At 45.0% G+C, this 16,528-nt stretch overlaps 1 protein-coding gene across 1 annotated transcript in view; it reads right to left on the bottom strand.

The window, feature by feature from the left end:
* The window catches only part of CCDC80 (coiled-coil domain containing 80), a 35,023-nt gene extending 19,178 nt beyond the window's left edge, over positions 1–15,845 (bottom strand). Inside the window, exons 1-3 of the mRNA XM_082655193.1 lie at positions 15,032–15,845; positions 12,716–14,616; positions 4,609–4,765 (exon numbers count right to left, since the gene is read on the bottom strand). Of these exons, the coding sequence (XP_082511319.1) occupies positions 4,609–4,765; positions 12,716–14,605 (2,047 nt within the window). The 5' untranslated portion in view covers positions 14,606–14,616; positions 15,032–15,845. The remainder of the gene's footprint in view (positions 1–4,608; positions 4,766–12,715; positions 14,617–15,031) is intronic.
* Between the last annotated feature and the right edge of the window lie 683 nt (positions 15,846–16,528).

Genomic DNA, 16,528 nt, shown 5'->3' with positions numbered 1-16,528 from the left:
CCCCTCCTTTAAATCCACCCGCTTTTCAAAATTCTGTGATACATACAGTACTGTGATGACTGCAATCGGAAGAGCTTATTCCTCTACCACATTCTTCAAGCACTTGTTTTATACACTTGACTTATCAGGTGTTTTTCATCCCTTGCTTGCAGGGGTTGATCTCGACACTGGTACACTTGATGTTGAATGGGATGACTGGACAAGTTAGGGGGCAGCCTCTCCAGCCTCTAGGGCACAGAGCGATTGATAATCAAAGACTGAATAAACAGAGAGGGAGACCACAGGCAGTGTCTGGAAATCTGATCACTCACCCAGCCTTGTCTCCCGGCACAGGGTGGCAGGCTCTAGAGGAGGCAGCTGCCGGGCGTAGTCACCACTGAAGAAAGGAGGAATTGGGGCAAAGGGTCAATTTTTCAGGTGCTCCTGTGGGAAAGCAGCATGTCTGCATTGTTATGGATCCTGATGGTTGTGAGCTGTTCACAAAGAGGAATTCTCTTCAACAGGATCGAAGGTAGAGTATTTTAGGCTGAAATGTATTCTATCAGTCTCACTTAGGAAAGTTGTGTTAGAGATTCACCCAGGAATTCTCTACTCACATGAATAAGGAATCAACACTGTTTCTCCTTGTTGCCACACTACACTTCCATAAACTCTTCCACCTCCCTTTTTTTATTCTTTAAAAAGAAACTATCAGGGCTTTCCTGGTGGCGCAGTGGTTGAGAGTCCACCTGCCGATGCAGGGGACACAGGTTCGTGCCCCGGTCCGGGAGGATCCCACGTGCCACGGAGCGGCTGGGCCAGTGAGCTATGGCCGCTGAGCCTGCGCTCCGCAATGGGAGAGGCCACAGCAGTGAGAGGCCCGCGTACCGAAAAAAAAAAAGAAACTATCAAAAACTGCCTTTGCCCATAAAAATGTCCTGTGTTTTAACTCTTAAAATTTGGTGATCAATACCAGTGTCAAAATATTTTTCATCTCTACATTTTGCTAAGCACATAAATATATATATATACATGTCTGCTGTGCTTTCCTCACTTCTCTTTTCATTCTGCAATAAATGTCTTTAGCTAGGAACTCCTTCTCACCTGACAAACTTTGTCTATAATTCATACACTTAATATAGACACCAATATTCCTATCTTAGATTGATACTTTAAATATCTCTAACAATTAAGAATGTCTTTATGTGTTAGGTCATTCTATTTTTCGTCTTTTGGTTTGGGGTTTTTTTTTTTTAATTTTTATTTTCTTTTTGTGTTAGGTCATTCTAAACCATCACGTATAATATACTCTGGGCTGGCAAAGCCAGATGGGCTTATTCTGCATTGGAATTTGCTCAAGAACAAATGATGACTGAAACCTTAAAGTAAGTTCCCTGGTGTTTGTAGGTCCATCATCTATAACTCAAATACATTTAGCAAGACAGGCCAGCTGATGAGTACAGCCCACACTGTAGTTGGATGTGGGCCTCTGCTTTTAAGGACCAGTAAAAGACTGGAAGAGTAGAGAGTGCCTGATTTATTTTGAGGAAAGTAAGGCCATCTGAGAGATTTCCAGCTGAAAATCGGTCAAGGCTGGAGATTGGTTCACTGAGACCATGGCACACGCCAACTCCTGTTTTCCCATGGCTGACTCCCAGTCTTGGCTGAAAGTACTACAGCCTTTCCCATAAGGGTAACCTGGGACATGACACAAGGAGAGAAAGGCCTTCCAGGAATCAGATAAGGAACAAAATAAAAGGCCCCCAAATCATGTCCAAGCTCCCATTCAGTAAGTGGCAAACACCCAAATCACAATACCTGATTTCCAATAAGGCAGAAAAGAAAATCTCAGTCCTCTACAGTTCATATTCAATCCAGATGTCTAAAAGACAGCAGGATTCATGTTAAAATTTTGCCAAGGCAGCACCAAATGCTTGTAACAGTTAGGACCATGTAGAGGTTGAGGTGGAAGATATAATGATTTTTCCAAACTTCTCTGAAGTAAGGAATGACAATTCTTTGTGTGAGTTGGTGCGTAACATATTTGACACTGGGAACACCTGGTGGAGGAAGGCTTTCATCACCAGCCAGCATGTTTCTGTACTGGATTGAATACCTACTTCCTCTCTAGACATCTGGATTATAACCAAGCTCACTGGCTCATGCAACTATTTGAAAATCCAGGAAGCCAATGGTTGACTCCCAGTTAACCACAGAATATGTGGCTTTGTAGTATTAGTCTCTTGGGCTTCAGTTTTGGTTTTTTTTTAATACACCATTTAAAAAATTTTTTCTTTTAATATTAGTTTATTTATTTTGGCTGTGCCGGGCCTTTGTTGCGGCACACGGGATCTTTGCTGCGGCATGTGGGAGCATTAGTTGCGGCATGCATGCAAGATCTAGTTCCCTGACCAGGGATCGAACCCAGGGTCCCTGCATTGGGAGCGCGGAGTCTTAGCCACAGGACCATTAGGGAAGTCCCTCTTGGGCTTCAGTTTTGTCACCAAGAGTAGTAATGCAGCCTGACCCTGAGAAGCAGTTGTGAGGGTTCCCTGTCAACGCTGTGTAATTAGCAGAAGGCAGTTACAAGTATTTTTCAATTATACGTGCTCTAGTCCCTGTGACAGCGCATTGATCTCCAGATGCCTGCCAGATCAAATGGTGGTGATGACGACAATAGTAGTACTTATTATGTGACAGGTAATTACATATAACTTCTTATTAAATCCTCACCATCATCTGTGAAATGTATATAACTATGTTCTAAGCTGAGACTTAGGAAATAAATTGCCCAAAGTCACACAACAAATACATTGTGACCGTGGATTTGAACCTCTTTATTTAACTCTAGAACTTCTTTTGTGTCTTTTGTTTGTATGATTATTGTTATTGTTGGTAAGGACACACTCTCTCTCTCTCTCTTTTTGTTCTCCCTCCAGACATACATACAGCACAGAGATAAATGTCCACAAACCAATCACTGATCCACAATGATTTATGAGAGGACATTGGAAAGGATGCTGTTTATTTTCCTTTAGAACTATCTCAGGGAAAAGTGAGCTAATAAAAATAGAGAATGCATAACTGAAACTTCAAACCCAAATAAATTTGGGAGACCTGCTGGCCCACACTGTACCTATACTAAACAATACTGTATTGTGCACTTAAAAATTAGTTAAGAGGATAGATCTCATGCTGAGTGTTTTTACGACAATAAAAAAATACGATTTAGAAAGCCAGACTATATTAAAATCAAGTTGACATTATCATGACATAATTATGACTGATATGTGTTCAATGATACCAAGATCACATGACAGAAAAATATGTGAGGTAACATGTTACATGTAATGAAGTTAAATGTTAACTGATGGAGGGACTTCCCTGGTGGTCCAGTGGTTAAGACTCCGCACTTCCACTGCAGGGGGCGCAGGTTTGATCCCCGGTCAGGGAACTAAGATCCCACATGCCACGGTGCAGCCAGAAAAAAAAAAGTTAACTAATGGAAAAAGTATGTTTTATATGCTTTCAGATGAAATATATTTTATGGAAAATATGTAGGATACGCAAATGGTACAAGAAGAAGGATTTTCATTATAGTTGAAACAACAATAAACAAAAGTAGAGAAATCATGTAAGAAAAAACGTTTTTTTAAAAAAAATAAAGCTCTAGAGATGTAATAGTTATAAAAGAAACTGGGTGGGTTAGAGGTGGGGCTTCTGACCATGAGGCATAACTGCTCACAGTAAGTCTTGCCATGTTCCCATGAGAACGCAGTGAGTTAGACCTTAGCTGCCTAACGCTGAGCTGTACGCCTCACACGCATCATTAATATGAAAAATTGTGAAAACTCTACATTCAGCCAAATCCCTCTGCTTTCCAAAAGGACGTGGGCGCCATTCAGTCTGTATTTCCAGTGATTTTTCATTTAGCTTCACAGCTTCTCTCAGCCCCGGCTCATTCCCCCCAAGCCTGGCCAGAGTCAAGGACCCCCAAGGGTCTGCAGGAACCCCATCTGTGAGGGAGTCGCCTGCAGCACAAAGGCTACAGGAATATCAGATGGTGCTGCTCACAGGCAAGAAGACTCAGGGGCTTCCCTGGTGGCGCAGTGGTTGAGAGTCCACCTGCGGGTGCAGGGGACACGGGTTCGTGCCCCGGTCCGGGAAGATCCCACGTGCCGCGGAGCAGCTGGGCCCGTGAGCCATGGCCGCTGAGCCTGCGCGTCCGGAACCTGTGCTCCGCAACGGGAGAGGCCACGACAGTGAGAGGCCCGCGTGCCGCAAAAAAAAAAAAAAAAAAAAGACGACTCAGGATCCAGAAGAAAGTGTCAGGATACCTCTCTGGCTGCCCCCGACACACTGTATTACTTCTCCCCTTTTCCTCCATCTTACTGACTTTCAAACCATACAGTGTTTGCATATTTTTCATTTTAAAGTGCCCAAAACTTAAACCAGAACCATTCAGAATGGCTACATATCAATAATTAGGCAGACTGACATTTGTTACCACAAAAAAGAGCCCTCTTGAAACCTGAATTTTCCTTTTGATTCCCCACCGACCTCTCCCATAAGGTGTGCCCCACTTTAGCTGAGAGAAAAGCAATAATATAATAAAGTGTTTCAGAGAACCTAGCTGGAAGTGGTCGATTTTCATGGTGCTGTTGTTGATAGGGCCAAAGATGGTGATCACGGAGACTTTCCTGGTGGCCATCTTGCAGAAACTTTCCAGATACTCATCTCGCTGCTGCACATACATATTGTTCTCAGCCTTGGGAGCAGTGATCAGCTGGAAGAGGGTGAAAGCAAGAAAATAGTAACTCATGGTGATAGTTTCACACAGAGGCAAAAGCCAAAGGGATGATTTGGAATAGAGGGTTGGTAGTGACTGACACCTAAATGAAGAAACTAGATTGTTTTGTTGAATAGATAGTATAATTAAGTCCAAAAGAGACCATTTGGAAAGGCCTTTTTTTAATGACTCCAGACAGCTTAGAGTTTTCTATTCATTTCCACTATTGTCTGCCTTCATTACCAGTCTCCACATGTCTTGGTTTTCTCATTTGTGAACTCTGCACAGGAATGCTTCTTTCGCAAGGCTGATGTAAGCATTACATGATACTTGGCATGCAACAATTGTTCAATAAATGCTATCTCTCTTGTTTTATGTTTTATTTATTTATTTTTTAAATGACTGTATTCTTTCTTTCTCTCTCTTTTTTTTTTTTTTTTTTTTTTTTTTTGCTGCACCACCCACAGCATGCGGGATCTTAGTTCGCCAACCAGGGATTAAACCCGTGCCCCCTGCAGTGGAAGCACAGAGTCCTAACCACTGGACCGCCAGGGAATTCCCATTTCTTCCTCTATTTTGATCTTCATTATCTTAATTGGCTGCTCAGACATTCATGAATTCAGTGGTTACCACTATTATTTCATGTCTCACGGGGTTGAGTTTCATAGACAGGCCTTAGGCACTATGGAACATTCGACGGCTTAGAATTTTTATGGGGCAACCTTGCAGAGAATTTTTAGGACAGCCTTTTGGCCCAGTATTGTCACAGAATATAGTCATTGTCACACTGGGCCTGCATAGAGCTCGTGGTGGATGTCTGATGTTGGAGTCCTCGAACAGGATGGGTTTTACTCTTTCAGCTCGCCTTCTCTCCAATTCAAAACTGTATTTTTCACCTAGCCCCTGTGTCTCTCACACTCACTTTGAAACTCTGACGTTTTCTGGGGAAAGAGAAGATACAGCAATAGAAAGAGATGATTTAGTCACCAGCTATCTGGGAAAACATATTTCATTATTTTGGATAAAATGAGGATACTCTTATTTTTTAGGGCTCCTCTTGAACCCTCTCCCTAAGACTGCCTCAGTGTTTTAATCGAGTCCAAAATAAAAGCCTTTTGACTCTGGTGATTATTTTTGCTGCCTTTTCCCGAGCTTTCTCCAATTTTACCAGGTTCTTCCTGAGCAGAAACCAGAACTGTGTACCACAATCCATGAGTGTGTAGGCATGTGCTGTTCACCCTGGAAGTGGAAGGACATGAAGTTTTATGCTGATGATGACCAGGTCTTTGTTGACCTCTCTAACCCCATTAGCTCACTAGGCTGATGTCTGCAGTAAACACTGTCTACTCACCCTTTGCAGGCTCATCATTAGTTCAGAGGCCAGGACTGAACTGGCAGTGAAAGCATGGAGTCCTAACCACTGGACCACCGTCTATACGGTTTCTTTCCTTTGACCAATTCAAATTTGTCAACCACTTTTCTACTTACCCATCTAACCTTATAAAATATTTCTGAAGTTTGTGGCTATTAGCTTGGCATTTTGCAGAGGGAAAGTCACCATGTTGTTAACCTCTTTATCGAATACTTTATCAAAATGGTAACAAATCTGCTCCCAGCTCATCCTGCTGTTTATTTTGCTCTGTCAGAGATGTGATTATTGCTGCCTGCAGGCTTTCCCTTCTAAGAATTCTCTGTGCTTGAGAAGATACTATGCTTCATGGAAATCAAAATGAGTTCAATAGCTTTTGAGTGGAACAAAAGTGGAACAAAAGTTTATCCGGAATGAAGTTTTGTTTTGTTTCGTTTTTCTCAGATTGTTATTTATCTTAAATAGACATGATTTCATCTATTTTTTTTTAATATGTAGAGAAACTGGAAGTTCATACACTGCTGGTGGGAATGTAAATGATTTTAGCTACTTTAAATTTTTTTATTTATTTATTTTTTGGCTGTGTTGGGTCTTCGTTTCTGTGCAAGGGCTTTCTCTAGTTGTGGCAAGCGGGGGCCACTCTTCATCACGGTACGCGGGCCTCTCGCTATCGTGGCCTCTCTTGCTGCGGAGCACAGGCTCCAGACATGCAGGCTCAGTGGTTGTGGCTCACGGGCCTAGTTGCTCCGCGGCATGTGGGATCTTCCCAGACCAGGCCTCGAACCCGTGTCCCCTGCATTAGCGGGCAGATTCTCAACCCGATTTCATCTATTTTTGATTTTGTATTTATATACCTCTTCAGATGGACAGGGTGAGTGGGAAATGCTTGTTTTAGAAAAATAATTTCCCAAGAGGAAAATAATAAAATTTCCCCTTATTTATTCATTGATTCATACTTAGTCTTAAAAAAGATTTAAGGTGGCTATAAAAAGATATAGTGATGGTATTTTCGCTTTGTTTGTTAGTTTTTTAATTAGCTACATGACATTTGAAAATAATTCTTTAGGTTTTCATGGTAGCCCATATCCAGGAGTTTTGGTTTTAGTTGGTATGTTTTAGGTTTTTCTTTCTGGCTTTTTTTTGTTCACAGATACACTATATTAAAATAAATAAAATGAATGTTTAAGTGAGAACACAGAAGAGTAAAAACACGAAGGTAAGATTTACTGGTAATGAGTCTGGACTCCCTGTTCTAAAAGAAGGATAGGCCCATATTTAGAATATATGCTAGATGACTGATAATTACCTGCCTCTGTAACTTCAAATCCATACATAGACTCCATTCCATTCATGGACCCTTACAGTACATGGACAGACCATGATACGACAGGATTTTAAGAGTCCTCAAAGCCCGCTTTGGTCTTTTTCTCCCCCTTGTGCATAATTGAGAATTTCAGAGAATATGTAATCAAATAGAACCTCATTCTCCCCTGCCTGGCAGCTTCTCCCATGTATCTCTGAATACAGTAGCCTTAGGCCCTGGATACCCAGTGGGAGCTGTACTTAAATAAATAAAGGGCTCTGATGTTTACTTTCACCTCAGGCCCTTTGCCCAAGGAAGCCTTAACCCACCCGTGAGGTGACATTCATTTAGCATGACTCATTTCCTAGCTTCCAGCCCTCCACAACCTGGCCTCTGGCTTTCTCTAGCTAACTTTCCTCCTATTCCTCCCTTACATGACCTCTTCACCCTGTAGCCAGACCGGCCTAAATTGTGAAATGAGAGGAATCTGTGCAGAGTGGCACAGAGAAAGGGTGATTGCAGTCAAAATTGGAAGGCCTGCATTTTAGTCCTAGTTCAACCCCTGGCTACTCTGTAACCTCAACAAGGCCACTTAACATTCTGAACCTTAGTTTTCTCATCTTTACTACGGAACAACTTCCCTATGAGCTCATAAAGTAGTGAGAATCAAGCATATACATTAGTATATATATTATATATAATATATATATACAGGCTGCGTGCACCAGAGCATCACAGATGTATGTTGCCTCTGAATAATTCACTCACATTCCTTCCTCTGCCTTCACCCATGTCACCCTTCTCACCCAGAAAGTCCTCCCCACCCTTCCATCTTATCAGAATCTGAGTCATTCTTCCAATGCAGCATCCTCCTTAAAGTGTCTTCTGGCCCACAATACTCACTTTCTACTGTTCTTATTGCCTGCACGGCTCACTTGAAATTTATGTATTTCCTTTTACCTCTTTGTTTCATGTTTATGTCATATCTCCCCAACCAGAGGATCCATTCTTCAAGGCACTGAAGCTCCAGCCCCACCATTGCCCTGCAGACAGTAGGAGCACAATTCTGGCCCACGTTCCTCTGGCTACACAGATCATTCCAGCCAGGAGTGGTTTCCTGGTTATGTAAGTCAAGATGCAGCCCACGAACCGTTGGTAAAGACACTCTCCCTTATGTTCAATCTGCTCCTCGAGTTTGCAGCACAGAAAGTAAAAGAGGCTGATCATCTAAACGTATTTCAGCGACTTTTTCCCTGTGTGTTGACATCTACGTCCCATTCATTTTCTAGTGTGGCACTACTTCAAACAGTGTTTAAAATGGTATCCAGTCCCCGCTTCCTAAAAAGAGCATTCTAGAACTTCTCAGTAAACATTATTGTCTAGCACTTGGCCTCTTTCCAGTTTGGTGGTGATAAATCAGGGCATGTAAAGTGAATTTAGAATTGTGTTGTTCTTTTTCATGTTTCTGTTCCAACTGGTATGTTGGCACAAGCAGCCTCAGAGTATAATGAAGCCAGGTTGCATAAGTAAAGGGCACAAACAGGAATGTGAAGATGTCAGGGGGAAGACATTTTAAGTCTCAACTTATTGCAAATACTGTGTTAAGGTCAAAATACTAGGACAGGATTCTGAGAAATAGCGTCCCAGCTGGTAGTCTGCCTTAGTAAACCGGAGCTTTATATCCTTTTCTAAAATTAAACCAAATAAGTAGATTGTTGTCCCAATATCCAAATTTCTGAGGTAAGGTTAAAAGTATGAACGTACTTGAATTATGGGAGACTCAGTCTTAAGAATGCTTAAACTTGAACTTGAATCTATGTACTTTGGCGTGATGAGCCCTCTTGCTCATTGACAAGTAGGTAGATCTCAGGGCACAGCACGATGGCTTTTCAGCTACACTCTGGACTCCAGTGTTTTAGTGATAAACAGCTCATCTATATTCTCACTGTTGTCACCCCCAAACCAACACCAACCAGTCTGAGGGATTAGGTTAACTGGGATTCAATCTATTGTTCTCCACTGACTGTGTGGAAAGCCGGTGAGTTGAGGTGCAAAGAACTAGCTGGGTATTAAAGACAGAAACTGAACATTGGTGCTCAACACAAAATGTTGACAGTTGGTGTACCTCACCCTTTATATGAGTAATTCAAGGCTGAAAATGAATTTTAAAACATCCATATTACTAACGTCAATTTCTCAGTTTCCCCTTCTTTTTATGGCATATGTCCATGATAAGCTCACACCCATGGGAAGGCAGAGCGGGGCAGTGGTTTGACCCTCAGTTTTAAAAATCAAACAGACCTCAGTTCTAATTCTGGCTTTGTCACGTATTAGCTATACACCTTGGGAAACTTCTCAACTTGTCTAAGCTTCTGTTGCCTCCTCTGTAAATGGAGTTGATTAGTCCTTCCTCACGGGACTGTTGTGAAAGTTAATTCACAGTCTTAGCAAAGCACCTTGCAGGATGTGCCCCTTTCAGTTGACAGGCTGAGAGGCAGCGGGTTTGGAGGCTTGACATCTGGCCTAAGAATAGGACACCTGGCTCTACCTGAAGCTCCTTTTGAAGCCCATTAGGATGCTGTTCACCTGACCATAACCTATACCATCTCTGCCAGTGCTTCTCTAAGTAGTTAAGTAGCAGTTATGTGATGTTTTCACATCTAAAGAATGATACAAATAAATGCAAAGCAGTAGGTTAACTGTAGCTGGGCAGCAAGTTACTGAAAATCTGGGAAGGTGAGCTAAAGGGCCAGCACAACTTCTTGGAATGCAAACCTCATTTCAGTTTGAGCACACTGGGTTAGGCTATGCTGTCAGCTGTACTTGAACAGCTTGGAGGCTGCTGAGCCTTAATGAATATTAATTGAATCACTGAAACTTCCTGAATAACATCAGCCATGCCTGACAGGAAAAATGAATGGAAAAAAGATACATGGCACCAGCAAAATCTTTCACCCAGAGACACTGGTCTCCTCTCTGTCTGGTGAAAAAGACACTTTTCTCTCCATCTTTTGACTTTAGGTTGTGTTTCTTTTATCATGGCTTTTCTAATCCATTCTTCTTTTAGACATCATTAGCTCTTCAGAGAACACAGTTCTGATATGATCATCAGCTGAACACACGTGGGACTGAAATGCCTCCTGTTGGTATTTTCTTTCTAATAACAATCCCAGTTCTCTGTCCAACCCCAAAGAGCAACATTGCCATGAGCAATCCCAGCTGGTTTCTGTTTTGCCTCACATGACATCAGCAGAACCTGTCGTTTGAGTTTCATTTGCTAGAAATTTATGATCAGGGATACTGTTAAAAGCAGAAAAGACCCAGCTGGGCTTTCAAATCCCTGACTAAGGGAGTGGAGAGAAAGAGAGAGAAATGAAAGGCATGACTAATATCAGGGATATAGTATGAAAACCTCTTTCTTCTGACTCACAAGCTAGGGGCGGTGGAAGTATTTGCCAGATGGGTGCACAATTACAATCCTGACATTTTACCCATGATTATTTCCCCCCTGGTTAAAACCTGACCATGAGGAACACTATGTCTGCCCTGCTGGCCAAATGGCCAGGGTTGGGTGATATGCTTTAGTAGGCTGGACAAAGTCCCAGGTACTCAGGAAGAGAGCAATAGAGCATGTTACTAATGCTTTCCCAGACCCCAGAGACAGTACTTTGCCCCCAGAGTTTCTGTACTAGGTAGAATTCTACTCTGAAATCAGTGATTCTTCTGGTTCTGACTGGAAACCTGTGTACTCTGGGAATAACCAAGCAGCTGTTAAACTACTCTAACAGTCAGCCTATCCTCTGCTAACCTAAGTTTACATAGTTACTTTAAGACTCTGGTGAAAAACGAGGTAACAGCATACAAAAAATATGTAAAAAGACACACACACACATCACACACACACACACATATGAACCTGTAGAATCAACCAAAACTTAGGCTTTGTTCTAATACATAGATACACACACTATGGATGAAATAGCTAAGAGAATCTGGGGATATGCCCCACCCATGATAAATATCACAAGGGACTCTGCTCTGAATAGTATTTCAAATGCACATTTAACTTTTTGAAACCACTAAAGATACATGGACACAGAGTCACTTTGCTCAGATCATTAATCCAAATTTAGTTGGAAAAACCAAAAGACCCTCTAAGAGATGCCATCTCTTTCGGTGGCAGGAACACAGGGCATGGAGTCACCTTGTGTCTTCAGCAGGATAGATGCTGTCCTCAATGGCATGGGACAGCTCCCTTCCACCCAGCTAGCTGAGAGAATTATTCCTGACTCAGGTTACCCAACATCCATTTGCTGATCTTTTTCTCTGAATTAACTGCATTATGCCCTTTTCCTCCCAGGCAGCCTGGAGTAAAATGTAACATTAAGAAGCCAGGGGCAAAAAAGGGCCCCTAGCCCCTTTTTAGTGCCCTTCTTGGAAGGGCACTAAAATAGGGGCAAGGAGACATTGAGAGAAGAAGAGCCTTTCTCTACACTGATGAGAATGCCTGTACGTTTAAGATGGTGCTTATTCCCGTCCAAAGCCCTCTTGGGTCTGACTATGTTCTGGTATCATTCTTTGAACGGTGGCAAAGCAGTAGGGGAGGCAGCCTTTAGGGGAGAAGATTTTAGCCAGCTGGTTTTAAAAGTATATTCGTGAGGGCAGACCAGCAAGGACGCTTCCCCACTCCCGTCATACCCACTCCCCACCCAGCCCGCTCTACTTGCCCCTGAGTCTTCCAACTGCTGATATATACCTAATTAGGGGGGAAAGGAGGACACCTGCCATTTACCCATGCACATGCTTCTAGTTTTTAAGCTCATGCAGAGAGAAACACTTTTCCTAAATTGTGACCACGGCCAGTGCATTCCACTTTAGGTATTCTTTTATTCTTTGCACTTGGCAAAAGGGAGCGGTATCCTCCTGTGTATCTTTCCACTGTCCTGTGGAAGACAGAAGTAAAGTAGGGATGGGCCTGATGGGTTTGGAAGAAGCTGAGCACAGGTGCTTCCCTGGGCTCATGGCTAAGATCCCCCAGTCATTGATTCTGTACTTAGGTCTGCGGGTCTGTGTGGATAGAGGTTCATAGAATATCTTAACCAAAAGGAACCACTGGCCTGGTTGGCTTTCCTTGACAAACCTCATGATCATAGCATGAACATAGCACCTGTTCAGCCACAGGCTGCCATCCAACAATGTGATTTTAGAAAAATAACACACCAAGGCCGGACACTGCCTCGGCCCACAGAACAATGCCAAGGAGAAGATTACTTACAAGGAGCCTTCGTTTGCCTTCCAAGGGCCCCAGCAGGTCGGTCACCGACTTCCTGGGACTCTGAGCGAAGTGTTTCGTGGGTTTCAGGTGCCCGTCCTTCTCCGTTCTCCCCGCCTTTTTCTTCTTGTTCTTCTCTTTCTCCTGCCTGCTCTTTTTCTCAGCCTTGTCCTTCTTCACTTGCTTTTCACTCTTGAGTAACTTGTCTGCTTTCTCACTCTTCACCCTCTTTTTCTTCTCCTTCTCGGGTTTCTCAAGCTTTTCGTGCTTTTTAGACTCCTTCGCTTTTTTGGGGGCAACATTCCCCACCTGCAACTCCTCCTCCAGCTGAGAGGCGGTCGGCCGGCTGAGGTCATACTTACCCTCGTACTCATTGCTAAGGATTTTGTCCCGGGCTTTCTTTTGAGGAGGTTTCCCCTTTGCAGGCTTGTGAGGACCCGGCCCCACATTCGGGTCCCGGGGGCCGTGCTCCCACCTGTCCGTGCGGTTGTCCTGGAAACGACCGGCGCCAGCCCTGGTGCTGGGCTCGGAGACGGTGGTGGGAGGGGCAGCCGTGAAGCGCTCGAAGCTGGTGGCCTTGCTGGGCCTCCGGGCGGTCTGCGGCCTCTCCCTGGGCTGCTCCTTCCTGGGTGGAGGGTAGAGGTTCTTGGAGGCCACGGGGCCCCTGGCAGTGGCCACCTCGGCTGTTGCTGAGGCCCTGTGAGGCTCCGAGGAAGGGTGCACCCAGGGGGTCCAGGGCCTCTGGGTGGTCGGAAAGCCCACGGGGGTTGTAGGTCTTGCAGTTACCGTCACCGGCCGATAGGTGGCCCGAGTCACTGCTGTGGCTGCAGCAGGAGGCAGGGTGGTGGCCCGTGGGGTTGTGGGCGGTGGAGGAGGGGCCCCCGCAGCGGTGGCCGCTTTTCTTATCGCCTTCAGCCGACTCTCTCTGGTTGGCAGCACTTGTGCCCTCCTCTGCTCCTCTTTCCTCTTCTCGCTGCTCAGGCCTGGCCTTCCTGCCTCTCTGCCATCGTTCCCTTCCTCCACCACCTGACCCTCTACCCCGGAGGCCTTACATTTTTGCACAAAACCCTTCTGCCTGATCTTCTCTATCCTGCGGATGGGGCCCTGGTCGATGATCTCATACATGGCCTCCAGCCTGACCGGATAAGGGTAGCGCTCCTCCACCTGCAGCGTCTTCTTCAACAGCACCATGCCAAACTTGCCCTTCTCCAGCTTCAGGAAGCTCATCAGCTTTGGAATGAGGCTGGGGTCCAGGGGCTGCTCCAGGACCCGGCCCTCAGTGGTGATCCTCCGCACCTTGCCTCCTTCCTCGCCTGCCTGGTGGAAAAGCACGATCTGCTGGATGTGCCTTTCCGCCAGCTCACAGTACACGTCGTCCTTCAGCAGGCTCATCATGAGCCGGTAGTAGCCTTCCGAGGCGTGGGGGGCCGAGATGACCCACACCCTATTCTTCCCTGCAAAGCTGGCAAGGATGTTGGGAGAGCTGGAGCCAGACGGGAAGCGCAACATTCTTGACCGAGCTGAAGACCCCTCATCTCGGACCATCTCACGGGGAGAGCTCCGGGCTGCTGGTCTCCGCTCAGTTCTCACTGGGGCCCCGTGGATACCCAGGGAGGCTGACGGTGCCGTGGCATGAGCCACTCTCAACACCGGTACGCTCCTCCTTCTTTGGAGAGGCTGGAGGTTTGGTTCTTCCGGAGTGGTTCTCTCAATTCCCTGAGACCTCCCCGTGTGCCTCAGTAACCGAGCTGGCCTTCTGTTGACGGGGGAAACCGGAGGCGCTTTCTGCCCTCCGCGGCTCCCTCTATTCATGGCATGCGCGTGGGGTTCTGATCCGCACACCAGCCACAATGCCAGTAGCATGGTAAAACTGGGTCCCATTCTCCATGTCATTGTGCAATCCACTTTGGGGAGGCAGCAGGGTCAAAAGACAGAAAGGGGAGGGCAGAGTAAAAAAAGAAAGAAAGAAAATCATTTAATTGCAAACAGAGCTGGGCATTATCTCTTTCTCTATCTTGGCCAAGGGGAGGGGAAGGGGGGGGCGGTTAGAGAAGAAGAAGGAGGCAGGTCAGGGAATGGAAAGTCGGATGAGATCCCGTTGCATTTAAGTCCCTGTAATTTGTCAGTGCTTAGCAGAGACAGCTATATTAAGCAGGAAACCCATTCAACACGCTTGCACTGTTTCAACTGACTGTCTGATGCTTCAGAGAAAATGCACACTGAGCATATCAATTATGACAACATTCCCATTTCATTTCTTCAAATAAGCGACAAAGAAACAAACAAGCACAGCAAAGACAGGCAGGATTACACACTTACATGGTGGCTCATGGAGATGGAATGCAGAGGCTTTAAAATGTAATCTGAAGTGTGCTCCCAGGACAGTTCCTAGATGAAATACTTTTCCTCCCAACTCTCTTTCTCCTTTGCGAGGCTGTCCGATACAAAGGGGTGTACTGCAGCTCCAGCTCCCAAAGCCACACGCAGACTACCGCCTGTCTGGACCTGAGAGTTGAGCTTTTTCTTTTCTTTCTGGCTGTGCCTTTTTACCTTCTTGACAAGTAGAATGAGGTGAAAGGAGCTGTCCTTTTAAGTCTTTGCATCTCCATTTGTCTGCATCTTCTTTCTGCTCAGGCTCGTGTGTCTGTGTGTGCCAATGCCCCCGGCCGACAGTACTGGACGTCCCTTAAAGTGGAGCCCCAGCTATTTCTGAATCTCGCTCTTTCTCTTTTTCGAGTTCCAGGATCCTTCTTATCACCCTTTCCCCCACAGTCTGGCTTAGTCCCTTTGTTTCCGAGCGTAAAAGCACTGGGATTAATATAGTTTCCAGGCTGAGGGAAAACACAGGAATGTGATGTTGAAAAAGGACTTTTTTCTTTTCCTTACGCTTCTCTCCTCCCTTTATTTCTTCCCACCTTTTTCTCTCCTCTTTTCCTTCTCCTTTTTCTTCTTCCTCTTGCCTGGATTCAGTCCCAGCAATGCCAGGACAACCTCAGTTTTGATCCAAACCAAACTCAAACAACAGCAGCCACTGGAAATCAAGGAAACTTCACTAAGAATTTAACAGATCAGCAAAACACCGCCTCCTTCCCATTTCAGCATGGTGAGCCTGAGCCTGGACTGGGGGAGAGAGAGGGGCTGATCTTTGGGGTCGGGCTGGGGCGGGGGTGGGGGAGAGTTTTGAAACACTGCACATCATCATAAATCACTTTAGAACAGGATGGCTGAGGACTTAACCCCTTCCCCACTGAGTCATCAGGGCACTATCCCTTCCTGTCTGTACACAGACTGCACTTCGGAAAGCGAAAATTCTCAGATTTCTACATCTGACTGCTTGGTTTTCCTAGAGACAGATACTCATTTGCGTGAGGGTGATTGGCTATACATACACAGACAGTATGTATATTTATAGTTCCATGCATGTATTTTTATCTCTTCCTCCCTGCTTCATGCATTTCGTTTGAGGTTGGAAAAGCCCATGGAAAACATGGCTGGGTTGTTTTTATTTTATGCTAACCGGGGATCATATTACTGTGTTCTTGTTCCTAGTTTCTCCTTGGCATGAAAGGAAGCTGGTAAAAGGTTAGAAATGCAGGCAGTGGCTGCTGTTCCCCTGAGATTGTGGGCAGCCATTACACAAGGAAAGGCCATTATGACCTCCAATTCTGGGCTCTGGCTAGAGATGGTAAGCTAAGAACTTCCTCAGAGGGCACGAGTGTATGTGCATGAGTGTGTGTGTATGTGTGTGTGTGTGTGTGTGTCGCAATGTCTTGCTCTCTGGAGGCTTCAGGTGTCCAGAGGGCTTTAGGCAATCCT

The sequence above is a fragment of the Grampus griseus genome, assembly GCF_964374135.1.
Source record: "Grampus griseus genome assembly, chromosome: 5".
NCBI classification, from domain to species: domain Eukaryota; kingdom Metazoa; phylum Chordata; class Mammalia; order Artiodactyla; family Delphinidae; genus Grampus; species Grampus griseus.
Note: the sequence above shows the minus strand (reverse complement) of the source record. Positions and strands in the feature narration are given on the sequence as shown.